Here is an 18,944-nt window from a genome sequence, read left to right on the forward strand (position 1 = left end):
GTGCATTTGAATGTTGTAACGGTTTTCTAGGTGTGGTGAAGGAGAGTCGGACCAAAACGCAGTGTGTAGATTGCGATCCATGTTTAATCAACAAACGTAAACACGAAATAACAAACACTACAAAACAATAAACGTAACGAAAACCGAAACAGCCTATACTTGTCAACTAACACAGCGACAGGAACAAAGACACTAAGGACAATCACCCACGACAAACTCAAAGAATATGGCTGCCTAAATATGGTTCCGATATCAGAGACAACGATAAACACCTGCCTCTGATTGAGAACCACTCCAGACAGCCATAGACTTTGCTAGATACCCCACTAAGCTACAATCCCAATACCAACACCAAAACCCCAAGACAAAACACACCACAATACAAAAACCCCATGCCACACCCTGGCCTGACCCAAATACATGAAGATAAACACAAAATACTTCGACCAGGGCGTGACAAATGTGTTTTTTTAACAAAGATTTTAGGAATAAAAATGTGATTTTGTTTTATGTTTGTCTGAATTTGCGATGTTTGTCATACTAGTACATTACCGTACAGTTTCTACATTACAATTGTTACCTTTTATTTCACACTGGTTCATGTGGATTATACTGTAGATGTATGGTGTCCTCTACTGGTGAAAAGTTGCCTTGCCTGATGCACACTAGAAGCTAGTGTTCGTCAAGGGTTCTTTGGGAAAGGTGATGGTTCTCTGTGGAACCATGATGACTCAAAGAACCCTTAGAAGAGCTCATTTTTTCTCTACAGTTCACAAAAAGCGTTACTTGCTCTTTTCAGTGATAATTCAAATGTAGGTTCGCCGGCTCATTAGAGTATTTTTTGGGCGTGTTTTGCTCTTAGCTCTTTTTGTGCAGCCGTGAGTGAGTGTCATCATTCCAGTTTATGTAATCTGTTGTGTTATGCTGTTAAATCATTTATATGTCTATGGCCAGTGTAGTGTCTTGTGAAAGACTCACATATGAACTTGTGTCCATTAAGAACAGTTGACTAAATCAGTCAGTGGTTCTCAATTCTCTCATCAGGAACCCCCAGCTGTTCCATTGGTAGCTCACTTGATTCAGATTGTAATTTAACACAAATATAACGTCTATATAACTTTAATAATATAATATGTGCACATGTTGCTACTACAGTTGCTACTACTACATGTTGCTACTATAGTTGCTACTACTACATGTTGCTACTACAGTTGCTACTACTACATGTTGCTACTACAGTTGCTACTACTACATGTTGCTACTATAGTTGCTACTACTACATGTTGCTACTTATTTTGTTTTAACTATCTATTTGATAGGCAGAGGACCGTTTTGAAATGTATCATGCTCTGAGAAAATGACTTTGCTTTAGAGAGTAAATAAACGTCTGTGAATTTAACTCAACTAAATTGAACTTAATATTTTCATCAGTACAAACAAGATGAATGTACTTTGAAAGTATTCTCTAAATCTCACTTTCTATGAATTTAGGAACCTCTTCCTGTAGCCACCGCTATCGATAGGTATCCATTTCTGATATTGGCGAGGTGACACTGCTGTCTGTGCAACACACTATATTTATATTACGTGTGAGACACTCCACTCCTGTCCAAATGGTCTATCTTTAGTGTCCTCAACTACAGTGTCCACATTGCCACCCATCTCCAAACAATTTGACATATAATCAAGCTAAGTCTACCTGCTATATATTTGATCTGTAGCCACCTAAGTTTAAACAGAGATGAAAGCCTACTCTGAGGGTACAGTATAATTCAGGAAAAAGTGTCTACTTTCAGGGCTTGAAGTTGAATGCCTCGCCCGTGTCAGCAGTCCCCCCCCAGAACAATGAAGAGAAAATTAGGATGAATGTTGATAGGTGGAGAGGCCTGTCTATCAGCTGCTGCTGCTCATCCCTCCTCAACTTTGCTCAACCATGCTCATTAGAATCCAATCCTAGTAAGTCTTTGGGCTAAATTCAATTAAAACGATAGTACATTGTATTTTGCACAGTGGCATAGGGACATAATATCCTAGAATCCACTTTAAATAGTTTAATTGAGAGGTATTACCCTAGCTTGAATGGTTTTTTGGAAATTAATGAATGGGAATGAGATACAGGGTGGAGACACTAGTCTAAACAACCAATATTGGGTTAATAACCAGTAGCTTTGACAGCATTATCCCTCTTTAGCCACTACTAAACCAATGACAGTGTTGAGGCTGAATCATGGTAGTGGACTATAGCCCGGAACACCCCAGTTGCTTCTTTCAGTCTGTGACAGCTGTATGAGTCGGTCTCCGCATTCAGATTTGGAAGAGCTGAGATTCCTACCGACTGAGGCAGGCAGGCAGCTATATTTAGAGGGGAAAGTATTAAATTGCAGTCGGCAGTGGGGGCTTCAAGCTGGGAACATTTTCTCTGCTCAGCCTTTTCTAGCCTGGACTAGGTGCCAAGAGGACCTGTGGCCACCATTTCTTCCCCTCTGCAAGCCACTGATTTCCCAACATCATGGACCCCAAAGCCATGAAGGAGGAGCTGCGTCTCTTCCAGAGCACCTTGCTCCAGGATGGCCTCAAGGAGCTGCTGAACGAGAACAAGTTTGTGGACTGCACTCTGAAAGTGGGCGATCGGAGCTTCCCATGCCATAAACTCATCATGGCTGCCTGCAGCCCATACTTCAGAGAGATATTATTTTCCGAGGATGGCAAGGAGGTGAAGGCCAACAAGGAGGTGGTCCTGGACGATGTCAATCCCGCAATCTTGGACATGATAATCATGTATCTGTACTCGGCCGAGATCGACCTCACTGACGAAAATGTGCAGGACATATTTGCCGTAGCCAACCGTTTCCAGATACCTTCAGTCTTCACCGTGTGTGTTAATTATCTTCAGAAGAAGCTCTCCGTGACCAACTGTCTGGCAATCTTCAGGATGGGTCTGGTCCTCAACGTGCCCAGGTTGGCGGTGTCCGCCCGTGACTACATCGCAGACCGCTTCGATATCCTCTCTAAAGACGAGGAGTTCCTCCAGCTGGCCGCTCATGAACTGTTCGCTGTCATCGGTGGCGACTCGCTCAATGTGGAGAGGGAGGAGATGGTGTTCGAAGCCCTCATGAAATGGGTCCACAACGACAAAGACAAACGTGTCCAGGTACTGGGTGACGCCTTTGAGTGCATCCGCTTCCGCCTCATGCCCGAGAAATACTTCCACGACAAAGTGGAGACGGACGAGATCATCAAGGCCGACCCAGAACTCCTGAAGAAGGTCCAGATGATCAAAGACGCGTTCCAGGGGAAACTCCCAGAGAAGAAGGAGAAGGTAGCTGGGGATAAGGGGGCGGATGGTGAGGGTGGCGAGGCAGAGGAGGTTTTCCCAGGTTTCCTGAACGATAACCGTCGCCACGGCATGTACGTCCGCGACCTGATCCTGATGATCAACGACACGGCAGCGGTGGCGTACGACGTCAACGAGAACGAGTGTTTCCTGGCGGCCATGTCGGAACAGATCCCCCGGAACCACGTCAGCCTGGCGTCACAGAAGAACCAGCTCTACCTCATCGGAGGACTGTTTGTGGACGAGGAGGACAAGGACGCTCCCCTACAGTGCTACTTCTATCAGGTAACCAATCATTGTTCATTTAGAGTTTGGGTCACTTCTTTTGATGGTTTCAAATCTTCTATTGGTAACATTTGCCTTTCGGAATCTATGTTAGCTCACTAAGTTACATGGACAAAAGTCTTTGTTTGATGTTAGAATAAATGATGATGTCAATAGCACAAAACACTCTCTTTATTCATAATACTTATTTGTAATAGATTAATGCAGTCATTCCATCAATCAATCATTCATTCATTCAACCCTGTGTATTTCATTTCAGTTGGACACTCTTGCAGCTGACTGGGTAGCTCTGCCCCCCATGCCTTCCCCTAGAGCCCTTTTCAACATGGGAGAGTGTGAGAACCTGCTGTTCGCTATTGCTGGAAAAGACCTCCAGAGCAACGAGTGTTTGGACTCTGTGATGTGCTATGACGTCCAGTGAGTGGAATAGCATTCAACGTCTCATTCACACAGTACAGTAGAAACATATAGGACTACTCAACTCTTTACCATTTGAAGTGTGTGTTTTGACCCTCCTGTTCTGTAATGGCTTTCCCAAAGGAAGATGAAGTGGAGTGAGACCAAAAAGCTTCCCCTGAAGATCCACGGCCATTCTGTGGTCTCCCATAAGGGTTTGGTGTACTGCATTGGAGGAAAGACTGATGACAAGTATGTGTGTGTGTGTGTGTGTGTGTGTGTGTGTGTGTGTGTGTGTGTGTGTGTGTGTGTGTGTGTGTGTGTGTGTGTGTGTGTGTGTGTGTGTGTGTGTGTGTGTGTGTGTGTGTGTGGTCTTGTTCTTATATCCTTGTGGGGACCTGAATTCCCCCAAAGTCCCCACAAGGATAGTAAAACAAGGAAAATTCTCTCTTAAGCTTAGGGTTTGGGTTTACAATTAGGGTTAGGCGTTAGGGTTAGGTTTAGGGGTTAGAGTTAGGTTAGGGAAAATATAATTTTGAATGAAAATCAATTTCAGGTCCCCACAACAATTGAACATCGTGTGTGTGTGTGTGTGTGTGTGTGTGTGTGTGTGTGTGTGTGTGTGTGTGTGTGTGTGTGTCGTGCTGAAGATATGGTGTAAGCTGCAGCTGTTTGTAGTCTATCATTTTAAGACCTGAGCATGTCAGACCATAGAGCTAGCGTAGAAGTCATTATTTTCATTATGGAACTACACATGGTAAAGTAAACAGTTATTCATACGTGACCGTAGTGAAAATAATGTATTCTTTGGGTTACATGTGAGCAGTAGAGGCTGCTGAGGGGAGGACAGCTCATAGTAACGGCTGGAATGGAGTAAATGGAATGGCATCAAACACATGGAACCACGTCTTTGATGTGTTTGATACTATTCCATTAACTCCATTCCAGCCGTTACTATGAGCCGTCCTCCTCTCACCAGCCTCCACTGCATGTGAGCCCGTATTGTAATACATGTTGTCTGATTTATAGGATCCAAACTGTAACTGCAAACCCATCACAGTCATTCTATACTGTTGCCAGAAGGGCATTTCCTGAGATCTGACAACTCTGTCTATTATTCTCCCGTGCAGCAAAGCCCTGAACAAGATGTTTGTATACAACCACAAGCAGTCAGAGTGGAGGGAGCTGGCTGCCATGAAGACAGCCAGAGCCATGTTCGGAGCCGTCGTTCACAATGGAAAGATCGTGGTGGCTGGTGGAGTCAACGAGGAAGGCCTCACTGCTGCATCTGAAGTCTACGACTTTGGAACAAACAAGTATGTAGCATTTACTTTGGTGATCAATCAGTTTAAGAACTGTTTAATACCTTTTAATATCATTCACCATAACAATACCATTTGCTGGTTCTGGATGTTGAACGTTATTAGTCATCTTGAGTCAGGATGGCCTTAATTAGAAAGAGTCCCCCAGACGCTATCCCTAATCACCTTGTTTTGCAGATGGGAGGCGTTCACAGACTTTCCCCAGGAGAGGAGCTCAGTGAACCTGCTGAGCAATGAGGGTACCCTGTACGCCGTGGGGGGCTTCACCTTCATCCAGAATGACAACAAGGAGGTGGTCCCCGCAGAGATTACTGATGTTTGGCAGTAAGTACCCTCTTTGGATGTTATGTTAGCAACCGTGTTTCAAACCCAAGTCTTCTTGCATTAACCCAGTGAGCTAACAGAAGTTTGCATTGTTCCGCCCTGTTAGTTTAGTTGTGGGTTCATTATTTTAGATGGCTTACATTTCCATAATAATTTGTTATATAAATGTATGATAAGAAATAAAGTTGAAGCTAAATGAAAAAATAAATGAGAGCGCCCTACTTGGTCAGTGGTACTGTACAAACAATCAACGACGTCTTGGTTTGTTCTTCATCACTGTATCTTCCTTTTCCCTGTGTTAGGTACGAGGAGGACAAGAAGGAATGGAGCGGGATGCTGAGGGAGATGCGTTACGCCGCTGGCTCCTCCTGCGTGTCCATGCGCCTCAATGCTGCCAAGATGCCCAAACTCTAGACCCTCGCTGCCCAGTCATGATTCCCCATGGTGCCCTCTGTCTGCCCGGATTACCACCATCTCCTCTGAGTAGTCTTTCCATTTCAGGAATAGAGGGGGTGTCACATGACAACTCAAATGTGGACTCTTATTGGTTGATTGTGTTGTGAGTTTCTTTCTGATCTCAGGTGATTTTCTGTACAATAAAAACATCTACTTTGCTTCAGTGAAGACCGCATCAGTATATTAGTTTCCCTCATTATAGAGTAACCCACAACGTGTATTTAGCTAGCTTTTTTGTAAAATAAACATTTGTTCAAAAACTCCTGTTATGGTTGTTTTGAATTTGGAGAAACAGTTGTCGCCATTTTTCTGGCTGGTTTAGTTTAAACATTTGTCTGTGCATAGCACACATGTTTTACTAGAACTAGATTCAGGTCGAAGATATGGTATATCAGGAAATTAAATCTAGGTGTGAGCCAGTTGGTATAGTTAAAACTAACATGGGAAACACCTACTCATTGGCAGATTTAAACAACTGCCATGCATTATGCATACACTATGTACACTACAGTATGTGTCATACCAGTAGGTCCCAGTAGATTTCCACAGTAGGTTTGACATACAAAAGGTTAATCTCATTAACCCACAGTGGTGGGAAAAGTACCCAATTGTCATACCTTAATAGAAAATGACTAAAGTAAAAGTGAAAGTCACCCAGTAAAATAATACTTGAGAAAAAGTCTAAAAGTATTTGGATTTAAGTATACTTAAGTATCAAAAAGTACATGTAATTGCTAAAATATACTTCTGTATCAAAAGTATAAATCCTTTCAAATTCCTTATATTAAGCAATCCAGACAGCACAATTCTCTTTCTGTTTTATTTAGGGATAGCCAGTGGCACTCTCCAACACTCAGAAATAATTTACAAACAAAGCATTTGTGTTTTGTGAGTCCGCCAGATCAGAGACAGTAGGGATGACCAGGGATATTCTCTTGATAAGTGTGTGAATTGGACCATTTTCCTGTCATGCTAAGCATTCAAAATGTAATGAGTAATTTCGGGTGTCAGGGAAAATGTATGGAGTAAAAATTATATTATTTTCTTTAGGAATGCAGTGAAGTAAAAGTTATCAAACATATAAATAGTAAAGTACAGATACCCCCAAAAACTACTTAAATTGTACTTTTAAGTATTTTACTGATGTACTTTACACCCCTGGTAACCCAGAACTGGAAATCTCTATGTCTGTCCTAGAGATGAAATGTAGGTGAACTAGGTAACATTTTTGACATGCGTTATTCTGGATTGTTTTGTTGTTATTCTGTCTCTCACTGTTCAAATAAACCTACCATTAAAATGATAGACTGATCATTTCTTTGTCAGTGGGCAAACGTACAAAATCAGCAGGGGATCAAATACTTTTTTCCCTCCCTGTATCAACCTGCCGGCTGATGCTAAATGCAGGACATGTGACATCATAGTACAGTAATACTAAGCCACTAAACACCCAGCACTGAGGGGGAATAACGCCGCTTAATGTACTCCACGTTATTCCTCCCTTTATTTAACTGCTGCACAGGAATGTTGTACTGTACCCATAGTGAAGAGGAAGTAGTACTGTACTTCTCGTATATTTTCAATACATTCATGTCAAATACAGAAATAGGATCGGAATTCTTTGTGAATAAGGGTTTCGATGCAGAAGACAATGAGATAACACCCAACAAAGGCACAGTGCGTGACATGCTTGTGTTTCCCCGTGGTGGGGGCCAGACTGTGCTGTAGGAGGTTAATGTAGCTGAAAGGAGGGACCAGAGGTGGTTGATGTATAAGAGAGAGGAGGAGGAAAATCTCAGAGAGGATACCGATGACTGAGGGAGCAGCACTGTCTGACTGACTGACTAACTGTAAGTTGCCATATGTTGCCATATCACAGTTAAATGGAGAAGAGGGAAGGAAAGGGACCATTTCAGTGTATTGGGACAGGAAGACTTATCTCTAGCCTTGCTTATACCTGATGCTAACATGTGACTTCTGTCCTGATATTTGCCACATTCTTATTGTGCCCACATTGTAGCCATGGCATCTACAAATGGTATTAAAATGTGTATTTTGCCTGCATTGTGACTAGATTCCCTTGTGCCTCCCAGTATGCAGATTATTTGACAGATATTCTTTCAAAATAATATGAATGTATTTATTTTAAGACATGGTGTTTCCTGTCAATTTTAGAGACCGGTATAGTGATGATAATATCCAAACACACTGGGTCCCTGACTACGTCCGGAGGTGGTCAGGAAGATCTGATCACGGACAGATCACAATGCGTATTTTAATCATCCACACCTGTCTAAAAATGTGGGCACAATCAGAATGTGGACAAGACCAGGACAAAGGACACATTTTATAACCAGTTATCAACGGGGCTTCTGACTCAATGTGTTCAGTACAAAGAAACTCTAAGTATAATTTTTTAAATTCTAGTATAGCGTTGATCATACTTACTAGGTGGCTTCACATGTTACAGTATTTTCTAAAAGGAAGAATACATGAAGTGCAGAGTGAAAAGTAAGGAACAAGATGAGAAAAAATCATTAGACCTGAGGTGTAAAATTTGCAATGTCATGGTGTGGATTTTTTTGGTTTATTTATGCTGCCAGAAAAACCTGAGACTGTCTCACAGTGTTTTTTATGTTCATAGAAGATGTTTAGAAGTTGAAATTTTTAGAGGCTAGTGTTGAAAATTGAGGGTAAGTGACTGTATTAGAAATAGTAATAGTACTGTAGTAGTAGTAGTAGTAGCAGTAGCAGTATCAGTATCAGTAGTAGTAGTAGCAGGAGTAGGAGTAACAGTAGTAGTAGTAGTAGCAGTAGTAGTAGTAGCAGCAGGAGTAGTAGCAGGAGTAGTAGTAGTAGTAGTAGTAGCAGCAGTAGCAGGAGTAGTAGTAGCAGTAGTAGTAGTAGCAGCAGCAGGAGTAGTAGCAGCAGCAGTAGTAGTAGCATCAGCAGTAGCAGTAGTGGTAGCAGTAGTAGTAGTAGTAGTAGTAGCATCAGCAGTAGCAGTAGTGGTAGCAGTAGTGGTAGCAGTAGTAGTAGCATCAGCAGTAGTAGTAGTAGCAGCAGTAGTAGTAGCATCAGCAGTAGCAGTAGTAACAGTAGTAGTAGCAGTAGTAGTAGTAGTAGCAGTAGTAGCAGTAGTAGTAGTAGTAGCATCATCAGCAGTAGCAGTAGTAGTAGCAGTAGTAGTAGCAGTAGCAGGAGTAGGAGTAGTAGCAGCAGTAGTAGTAGTAGCAGTAGTAGTAGTAGTAGCATCATCAGCAGTAGTTGTAGCAGTAGCAGGAGTAGTAGCAGTAGTAGCAGGAATAGTAATAGTTATAGTAGTAGTATAATAATAATAATTCAAGGAATATTACTCAGAAACGTGAGGACTACGGATTGTATCCATTTAAAAGTAATCCGATTTATTCCAGTCACGCAATAAGAATACAATTAGCAAATGGTACATACCAGAAATCTTCACGATAAAAATAATACAAAATATCCTAAGTCTTTAACGGCATAGAAAATTCACTACTATGACATACAAACGTACATCAGGAGATCAGTTTACAAATGACTCCATGATCAACGTTTAACCCCATCTTTTTTTCTTCCAAGAATGGCAAATCCCAGTATCTCCCATCATCTAATTAACATCACTTTGCAAGGCCCCAAAAAAATCTAAACAAAAGGTATGAAACTTCACACGCATTTTCTAATCACCACATCTCAACACTGTGATGAGAGCACACCCCTGTGCCGGTCCTTTTTGAACTATCCGCCGTCCGACCAACAGAGTAACACAGTGTCTATGTAACAACAAATCCATAGCACTTACAGTACAATAACATACATCATAATTCATAGCTCTTTGTGAACTCTTGAAACAATCCAAACACGATCATTTAATTCACACAACAATAACATTCATTTCACGTTTAATCAGTCTTCACCTCTCCTGCCTTCAGCGACCCTGGGATTTCTGTGGGAATGTCTCTTCCTCGAGATTACCACAGATAAGGTGTGTTTGACCCATGTGATAGCCCACTGATGGTCTGCCATTCAAACAATGTCATAAATCGTGATTGAGTCATCATCCCGGGCCTCGGCGCCAGCAAGTCGCTAGACGCGTCGTCATCACTGGCCTTCATCATCGTTCACATTAGTTTACTCTCTCTATTTTTCGACTACAATAATGTCCTGTTTGGCACCTCTGGGCCAGGAAAGAACCAGGGGTGCCATAACGAAAGCAGTCGAAGTGGTCTCACGAAGAGAGGTGATCCAATGTCTGCAAAAGCAACACCGTGTTAAAGTTATAGTTACCACAAGCAGGCTTGCCAAGACGGAACGCGCGGTACACCCAGTCCCACCCTGTGTAGGCGTATTTGGCTGAGGCAATGGAGACACTAGTCGGGATAGTTGGCGTCTTCTTGACCAGGTTGACTTCGACCTGGGAGTGTGCAAGATGGTAGCAGGTCTCCTGCAGAAGCTCCTGTACCATGGCCGTGGGTTCCGTCAGAGACCTGGTGCTCTTCTCATAGAAGGCATCCTCCCACCAGGGTGCAATGTCAGTGTACATGGATACCCGTCCGAGAATATTCAGCTGTCTGTCCCATTGTGAAATCTTCCGTCGTTTTTAAGTACTCTCATCAGTTTAGTATCGTCAAAAGTTACCGGTGGTAATGTATTACAGGCGCAAATGACATATTTATTACAGTCGCATGACAACAAGACCGAGTTGTTACCAGCGTATCAGTACCCTTCACCCAACAATAGCCAGCAAAGTGATCCCTTTTTTATTAATTGGTCTTTAACAACCACTCACGAAGGGCGGGTGGAGCTCGAGTTGGAAATGTTGGGTCATATAAAAACAAATACAGCCAAAAAATCCTCTAGAATTGTGCATCAATGGTGGCTAACAGTTCTGCATATTAAATATTCTGAATATTGTCTGACTTGAACCATTTCTCTAGTTCAAGTGAAACAACGAGGTCGTTCAGCGCATGGCGCCGCTCCTTACCCAGGCGGAGATCCAATATCTCCTGCCGTGCAGCTGTGAACAAGTCCTGTGCGTAAGTTATACAAGCTGTATTGTGTTCCACAGTGTGGGTTTGGACAAAAACAATGTGACTAAGCTTCAATAATGTCTCAGCTTATGACTTGACGGCCTTGATGATACTATCATCACCAAGCGCCAGGTGCTGAAAACCAGTAGCTATTCGATTTGAAATCCATGCAGTATATTGTGTTTGTTTAGCCAGCTGATATGTGTTCGACATGGAGTTACCAGCCCCAAAAAGGCCGGTCAAAGCCACGATTAAGTCTCGCTTTGTACGTGTGTGGCTTGGATAGCAAGTCTGCCCTTGTAACCAGAAATTAAATCCTCAATAAGTGTCTGCAACCATGTGTATGTTCTACCATTACTGCTACAATGAGCCTGGAATGCTGCCAGAACATTAGATATGCTGTAGGACACATTAACCGTAACTAGACTAGCATCATGCAAGAGGGTCTTGTTAATGTTTCCTTTAACAGGACCCACTTTAGGGACTGGATATGGTTATGGACACTGTGTCGGTTTGTGATAGCCGCGTGTAGCACAGGAGGTTGGTGGCGCCTTAATTGGGGAGGATGAGCACTTGGTAATGCCTGGAGCGGAATGAGTGGAAATGTCTCAACGACATCAAACACATGGTTTGCCATGTGTTTCGTGCCATTCCATCAGCTGCGGTCCAGACATTGTTATGAGTCGTCCTCCCCTCAGCAGCCTCCACTGACATGAAGTACGGTTAAAACAATACTTGGTTGACCATGAACAATACTTTGCATTTGCCCAGGCTTGTGAAATCAGCAGCTCACGAACCAACACAGTACATACCCTCCCTGCAGTTTTGTCCAGACGAATGGTCTGGGTCTGCAGAGGTCACCTATAGGAAAAGCTTGATAATACAATGCAATAACAATGTTATGATGTGTCCTCTGTCCTCCACTCATTGCCTCTATTAATGGCACCTGTTTGAACTTGTTATCCAGTATAAAATACATCTGTCTACAACCTCAAACAGTCACACTCCAAACTCCACTATGGCCAAGACCAAAGAGCTGTCAAAGGACACCAGAAACAACATTTTAGACCTGCACCAGGCTGGGAAGACTGAATCTGCAATAGGTAAGCAGCTTGGTTTGAAGAAATCAACTGTGGGAGCAATTATTAGGAAATGGAAGACATACAAGACCACTGATAATCTCCCTCGATCTGGGGCTCCATGCAAGATCTCACCCAGTGGGGTCAAAATGATCACAAGAACGGTGAGCAAAAATCACAGAACCACACGGGGGGACCTAGTGAATGACCTACAGAGAGCTGGGACCAAAGTAACAAAGCCTACCATCAGTAACACACTACGCGGCCAGGGACTCAAATCCTGCAGTGCCAGACGTGTCCCCCTGCTTAAGCCAGTACATGTCCAGGCCCGTCTGAAGTTTGCTAGAGAGCATTTGGATGATCCAGAAGAAGATTGGGAGAATGTCATATGTTCAGATGAAACCAAAATATAACTTTTTGGTAAAAACTCAACTCGTCGTCTTTGGAGGACAAAGAATGCTGAGTTGCATCCAAAGAACACCATACCTACTGTGAAGCATGGGGGTGGAAACAATATGCTTTGGGGATGTTTTTCTGCAAAGGGACCAGGACGACTGATCCGTGTAAAGGAAAGAATGAATGGGGCCATGTATCGTGAAATTTTGAGTGAAAACCTCCTTCCATCAGCAAGGGCATTGAAGATAAAACGTGGCTGGGTCTTTCAGCATGACAATGATCCCAAACACACCGCCCGGGCAACGAAGGAGTGGCTTCGTAAGAAGCATTTAAAGGTCCTGGAGTGGCCTAGCCAGTCTCCAGATCTCAACCCCATAGAAAATCGTTGGAGGGAGTTGAAAGTCCGTGTTGCCCAGCAACAGCCCCAAAACATCACTGCTCTAGAGGAGATCTGCATGGAGGAATGGGCCAAAATACCAGCAACAGTTTGTGAAGACTTACAGAAAACGTGTGACCTCTGTCATTGCCAACGAAGGATATATAACAAAGTATTGAGATAAACTTTTGTTATTGACCAAATACTTATTTTCCACCATCATTTGCAAATAAATTAATTAAAAATCCTACAATGTGATTTTCTGGATTTTTTATTTCTATGATGAAAATTACAGGCCTCTCTCATCTTTTTAAGTGGGAGAACTTGCACAATTGGTGGCTGACTAAATACTTTTTTGCCCCACTATATGTACAAAAAGCTCTGTCATTTCAAGACGGTTCACCCGATATGGATGAAAATACCCTCAAACTAAAGCTGACAGTCTGCACTTTAACCTTATAGTCATTTTATAATTTCAAATCCAAAGTGCTGGAGTACAGAGCTAAAGCAACAACAAATTTGTCACTGTCCCAATACTTTTGGAGCTCACTATATACGTATATAATCATATAACACTTTCTCTGTTTAGGTTCCTCTTCTAGGCCGATAACAACACTCACAGCACGGTCATGTCTAGCGTCATCTACAGCGGGAACAAATCCGACCATAACTGCACCAACGTGGTCATCCTGATGAAACTCTACTACCTGCCTATCATGTACAGTGTAATTTTCGCTGTGGGGCTGCTGGGTAACATCACCTCCATCGCCATCTACTTGGCCAAGCTACGACCCTGGAAGTCTAGCTGTATCATCATGTTCAACCTGGCGTTGACAGATCTTCTGTATGTTCTGAGTCTGCCTTTCCTGGTCTACTACTACACCAACGGTGAATCCTGGACCCTGGGCAACTTCATGTGTCGCTTTGTGCGTTTTGGGTTCCACTTTAACCTATATGGTAGTATACTGTTTCTCACCTGTTTGGCTGTGTTTCGATATGTAGTCTTGACGAATCCTCTGAGGACGGCGCAGGTGCAGCAGAAGAGGTGGGGTATCTTGGCGTGCGCCGCAGTCTGGGCTATAGCCGGGGCGGAGATTGTGCCCATGCTCACCATGATCACCATGGAGAATAAAAACAACAACACCCAGTGTTTGGACTTTGCTAGCGGCGACCCGGCTTTAGTGTGGTGGTACAGCTGGCTGCTGACCGTGCTGGGCTACCTGCTGCCCCTGGTGGTGGTTGTGTTGTGTTACGCCGGTATCGCCCGGGAACTAGCCAAGGGGCCCCACACCCACAGCCCTTGCCGGGTGCGGGCACGCCGCCTCACCATACTGATCCTGGTGGTGTTCGTGGTATGCTTCCTGCCGTACCACGTCCTGAGGATCCTAAGAGTAGACACCAGGATGAAGCCTGAGTCGTCATGTATGGTGGAGCACTGGGTCCATGCCGCTTATATCATATCCAGGCCCATAGCGGGCCTCAACACCTTCTTTAACCTGGCTCTGTACACCCTGGCCGGGGACAAGTTCCAGCAGGCCTTCCTCAGTGTGTTCCCCTGGGGCCCCTGGTGGATCAGGTTCAGGACTCACCTCAAACTCAGCCAGGCTGTCGTCAGTAAGCCCAGTAACACAGCTTCAGCCGTAAGGACAGTAGCCACGGATATGGACATCCATAAACAGGAAACATAATACAGTGTTCTACTTCATTCTGTGTGGACATTACTACCATGGCAATATATCGTCCTACAATACTGTGTATACTGTACTGTAAATAGAACACCTTTTATCAGATTTTATTATAGGCCCGTATGAGGTTTACAACATTGATGTGGTTTCTATAAAAATATTAGATACCTATAAAGGGTGACTTTATATATACTGTATACTCTAATTGATATTGCCGTATCACTTCATTATGAATAAACATTTAACAATCAACATTTAACCATCCGATATCTGTCTCAGAGCTCAGTGGGTATTTGATGCATTGTTCTGGTATGACTTGAGAGAAACAAGAACATGATACATTTGGCCCAGGACCAGAAACATGCCAATATGATTCAGAAACCAAATGTTTTCACTTCTATACCAAGTGTTGTCAGGTATTTATTTCTCCCCTACTTAACGCAAGCAACAATGAGATGAGAGTCAAGGAATAAGGAACACATTGGCTGGGGGGGGGAAGGAGGGGCTGGGTGGAAAAGGAGGGGCTGGGAGGGGAAAAGGAGGGTCTGGGAGGGGGAGGGGCTGGGAGGGGAAAAGGAGGGGCTGGGGGGGGAAAAGGAGGGGCTGGGAGGGGAAAAGGAGGGGCTTGGAGGGGAAAAGGAGGGGCTGGGGGGGAAAAGGAGGGGCTGGGGGAAAAGGAGGGGCTGGGGGAAAAGGAGGGGCTGGGGGGAAAAGGAGGGGCTGGGGGAAAAGGAGGGGCTGGGGGGGAAAAGGAGGGGCTGGGTGGAAAAGGAGGGGCTGGGTGGAAAAGGAGGGCTGGGGGAAAGGAGGGGCTGGAAAAGGAGGGGCTGGGTGGAAAAGGAGCGGCTGGGGGAAAGGAGGGCTGGAGGGGAAAGGAGTAGCTGGGGGAAAGGAGCGGCTGGGGGAAAAGGAGCGGCTGGGGGAAAAGGAGCGGCTGGGGGAAAAGGAGGGGCTGGAGGGGAAAGGAGTGGCTGGGTGGAAAAGGAGCGGCTGGGGGAAAAGGAGGGGCTGGAGGGGAAAGGGTAGCTGGGGGAAAGGAGCGGCTGGGGGGAAAGGAGCGGCTGGGGGGAAAGGAGCGGCTGGGGGGAAAGGAGGGGCTGGGGGAAAAGGAGGGGCTGGAGGGGGAAAGGAGTGGCTGGGTGGAAAAGGAGGGGGGAAAAGGAAGGGCTGGGGGGAAAGGAGTAGCTGGGGGAAAGGAGCGGCTGGGGGGAAAGGAGCGGCTGGGGGAAAAGGAGGGCTGGGGGAAAAGGAGCGGCTGGGGGAAAGGAGTGGCTGGGTGGAAAAGGAGCGGCTGGGGGAAAGGAGGGGCTGGAGGGGAAAGGAGTAGCTGGGGGGGAAAGGAGCGGCTGGGGGGGAAAGGAGCGGCTGGGGGGAAAGACGTCCTGCTGTTAAAGTTCTGTCTGTTTTACATCTTACATTATGGAGAATCACATAACCACTTCCTAATAAGGAAACTGATAGTAAACTGTATCATCCTGCTTTTCGTCTGGAGGCTATTTACTGTAATACATTATTCATCCAATTGAATTATTTCAACACATTTCATCATTTGATAGTATCAAATAGCCAACAAACTAGTGTCAGATTAGTGGTGCTCAAATGTTTATTTGAGGCTGTACCATTTGAGTCCCACATCAAAGGGGGGTAATGTCCACTGTCCATCCTACCTTGTTGGAGCCCAGACCTCACTTCAAATTCAAAGCTGAAAGCAAGTATCAAATGCAAAGAAACACTTGAGTGAACTCTGACAGCAAAAAAGACCTCAGTATAGTATCTTGCTACCATAACACAATGAGAACAATAAAGAGGAGTGATAGGCTAGGAGGGAAACTTGAATATGAATATAAATGAGTTGGGCTATCTATGCGTGCAACAAGTTCCTCCTGTCTCTAGTTGCAATTGATTGTTGGATATTGTTTCTTGTCAACCTTTCAATCTCTTCCTCTACCTTTCCAGTAAACATGGTTGAGAAGCTCCTTTGATGAATTCCCCAAATCATTGGAATCTGTGTTATGCATTTGACCCTTTTGAGAATGTGCAGGTGTATGCCAACAGGAGCATGCGGTCTCCTATCATAGTATCTACTGTCATTCAGCAGTGTTCAGATGTACAGATTTTTGCCAATGACATCATACTTCACTACTCTCAACATGGTGTAACGTGGATGTGCATGTACTTTTGTACACATGGACGTATACGGTCACTGCATGCGATTCCAACTCAGTGGTTTATTCTGTAGTCAGTGTACTCCCAGGCTACTCAGGGCCTGTGGCCCAAATGGCACCCTATTCCCTATAGTGCGCCACTTTAGACCAGAGCCGGATCAAAAGTAGTGCACATATAGAGAATAGTGTGCCATTTTGGAGGCATACAGAGATCGGTGCTGTGTTTCATACTGACTGGGAACCAGGAAGGAACTGTTTCTGTCTGGTAAAAACCCTTTCCAGTGTTTGTCTCTTCCTTCCTGCACACCTCCCTTTCTATCCACATATTTTCACGTTTCTCGATTAACCGCTTGTCTTTCGATCAGCACCCCGCCCTTCCCATATAACTCAACTGGAATGTAAATCGACAAATCTTTTGTTTTTACAGGCGTCTCTACAGACCACAGATAGTTTACTATAAAAAAAAAAATGTAAAAAGTCGGATTCCAAAACATCAATTTGACATAACATGTTGAATATGACATAAGTGTACTGCGTATAAGGACTCCGTGTGGTTCAGGGCTGGCTGCATTTCATTTCAATGTATATTTAAGGTGAATTAGTCAACCCCGAACCACCTTCTTCCCCGAACCACCATCTTCAGAAAAGAAGAGTGACTGGATAGCTTGTTCTTTAGAAATGATGTCATCAAAGGCATTCTACTGAATGCCATATGTCATATCCCTCCATGCTTCACAGACCATTTCACAGTGCTCGCTCATGTTAATGATTGTAAAAGGGAAAGAGCTCCTCTGGTTAGAACAAGTGCCATTTGGAGAAGAGGTGGACTTGACACGGGTTCATTTTGGTCTGAATTCTTACAACAATGGAATCACACTGCTTTTTTAAAAAAGCTTCACATTCTAAGTGTTATTCAGAGTAGTGCATGGTAGTAGTTATGGAGAAAAACCCAGTAACAGTGAGAGAAGTAGTTGACTTGATAAGAAGTAATGATGGTTGTAGAATTATTGACCTCAATAAGTCTCTCTTTCTCTCTCCTACTGCGATAGCAATTAGATAGCCTGAGAACTGCAGCTGGGCTGAAGAGAGGCTATTTTGGGGTAAGAACACACTGACTTTCTCCTCCTTCCCTCCCTCCTCTTCCTCCCCTCCCTCCTCCTCCTCCTCCTCCATACATCACTGATTCTGTTCTCTCTTCATCACATTACACCAGCCTCTCTGGTATGTAGAAATCCCCAGAGTGACTATGTACCCCGATGGAGGAGAAAGGTATTCAGATAGCCTACTCTTTATTGTGCTGCGTTGGAGTCAAGCTCAATCGCACTTTAAACGCTTCATTTCACCCTGAACTGCCTGTAACCACAACTAATGGCTAACGGCTGCTCTACACCACCATGATGTAAGAAGGCTCTAATTGGTTCAGACAGCCAGCCTATTGTGCCCCCCGGTATTTATTTCTAACATCTTAAACAGAGTTCCATCACACAGTGTGTGTACGTGTGTGTGTGTGTGTGTGTGTGTGTGTGTGTGTGTGTGTGTGTGTGTGTGTGTGTGTGTGTGTGTGTGTGTGTGTGTGTGTGTGTGTGTGTGTGTGTGTGTGTGTGTGTGTGTGTGTGTGTGTGTGTGTGTGTGTGTACGTGTACGTGTACGCGTGTGTGTGTGTACGTGTACATGTGAGTGTGTGTGCGTTCGTGGATTTGACAGAGAAAGCGTGCAAAGAGAAGTGGATGTCATCAAGACTTTTCTTTGTCATGAATAACACACGATGTGAATGGAAGCAGAAAAAAGGACAGCTTTTGGAAAGCTTGGGAATCAGTGGTACGCTGCGTACATTTAATGCACAACTTTCCCTCAGGTGAATGTCTTGAATACCATCATACTGTACATACTAACTCATAGTTGGAAAGCAAACTTACAAGGTAAACTAATACAAGTCCTGTCCTAAATAACCAAAGTATGGGAGGGTGGTAAATGGATAATTTATTGTGTTATTTACTAACATATCATGAGCAAGTCCTATGTTGTAAAGCTAGGTTAACGGAATCTTCAGTAATTTTGGTAATTAAAATGTAATCTTT

The 18,944-nt window shown here is 44.1% G+C and overlaps 3 protein-coding genes across 5 annotated transcripts in view; all 3 read left to right on the forward strand.

The window, feature by feature from the left end:
* LOC118363179 (collagen alpha-1(XXVIII) chain-like) overlaps positions 1-2,457 on the forward strand; it is a 36,014-nt gene extending 33,557 nt beyond the window's left edge. Inside the window, exon 37 of the transcript XR_008087657.1 lies at positions 2,428-2,457. The gene's annotated coding sequence lies outside the window, so the exon portion shown is untranslated. The remainder of the gene's footprint in view (positions 1-2,427) is intronic.
* Positions 2,358-6,381, forward strand: LOC118363822 (kelch-like protein 41b). Its single transcript, XM_035745068.2, has 6 exons — positions 2,358-3,619; positions 3,879-4,036; positions 4,160-4,267; positions 5,146-5,331; positions 5,515-5,661; positions 5,964-6,381. The coding sequence occupies exons 1-6, from the start codon at positions 2,510-2,512 to the stop codon at positions 6,073-6,075; spliced, it is 1,821 nt and encodes a 606-aa protein (XP_035600961.1). The 5' UTR covers positions 2,358-2,509; the 3' UTR covers positions 6,076-6,381.
* A 1,497-nt stretch (positions 6,382-7,878) lies between these two features.
* On the forward strand, positions 7,879-14,965 carry LOC118363823 (2-oxoglutarate receptor 1-like). Of its 3 annotated transcripts, none has more exons than XM_052488664.1 (3): positions 7,879-7,967; positions 11,073-11,171; positions 13,606-14,965. In XM_052488664.1, exon 3 carries the CDS (start codon positions 13,646-13,648, stop codon positions 14,702-14,704), a length of 1,059 nt encoding a protein of 352 aa, XP_052344624.1. In that variant the 5' UTR covers positions 7,879-7,967; positions 11,073-11,171; positions 13,606-13,645; the 3' UTR covers positions 14,705-14,965. The 3 variants fall into 3 exon arrangements, with proteins under 3 accessions (XP_052344624.1, XP_052344625.1, XP_035600963.1); XM_052488665.1 differs by having other exon boundaries at positions 11,073-11,167; XM_035745070.1 differs by lacking the exon at positions 11,073-11,171 and having other exon boundaries at positions 7,905-7,967.
* The last annotated feature ends 3,979 nt before the right edge of the window (positions 14,966-18,944 follow it).

This window comes from Oncorhynchus keta, chromosome 30 (assembly GCF_023373465.1).
Source record: "Oncorhynchus keta strain PuntledgeMale-10-30-2019 chromosome 30, Oket_V2, whole genome shotgun sequence".
In the NCBI taxonomy this organism is placed as follows: domain Eukaryota; kingdom Metazoa; phylum Chordata; class Actinopteri; order Salmoniformes; family Salmonidae; genus Oncorhynchus; species Oncorhynchus keta.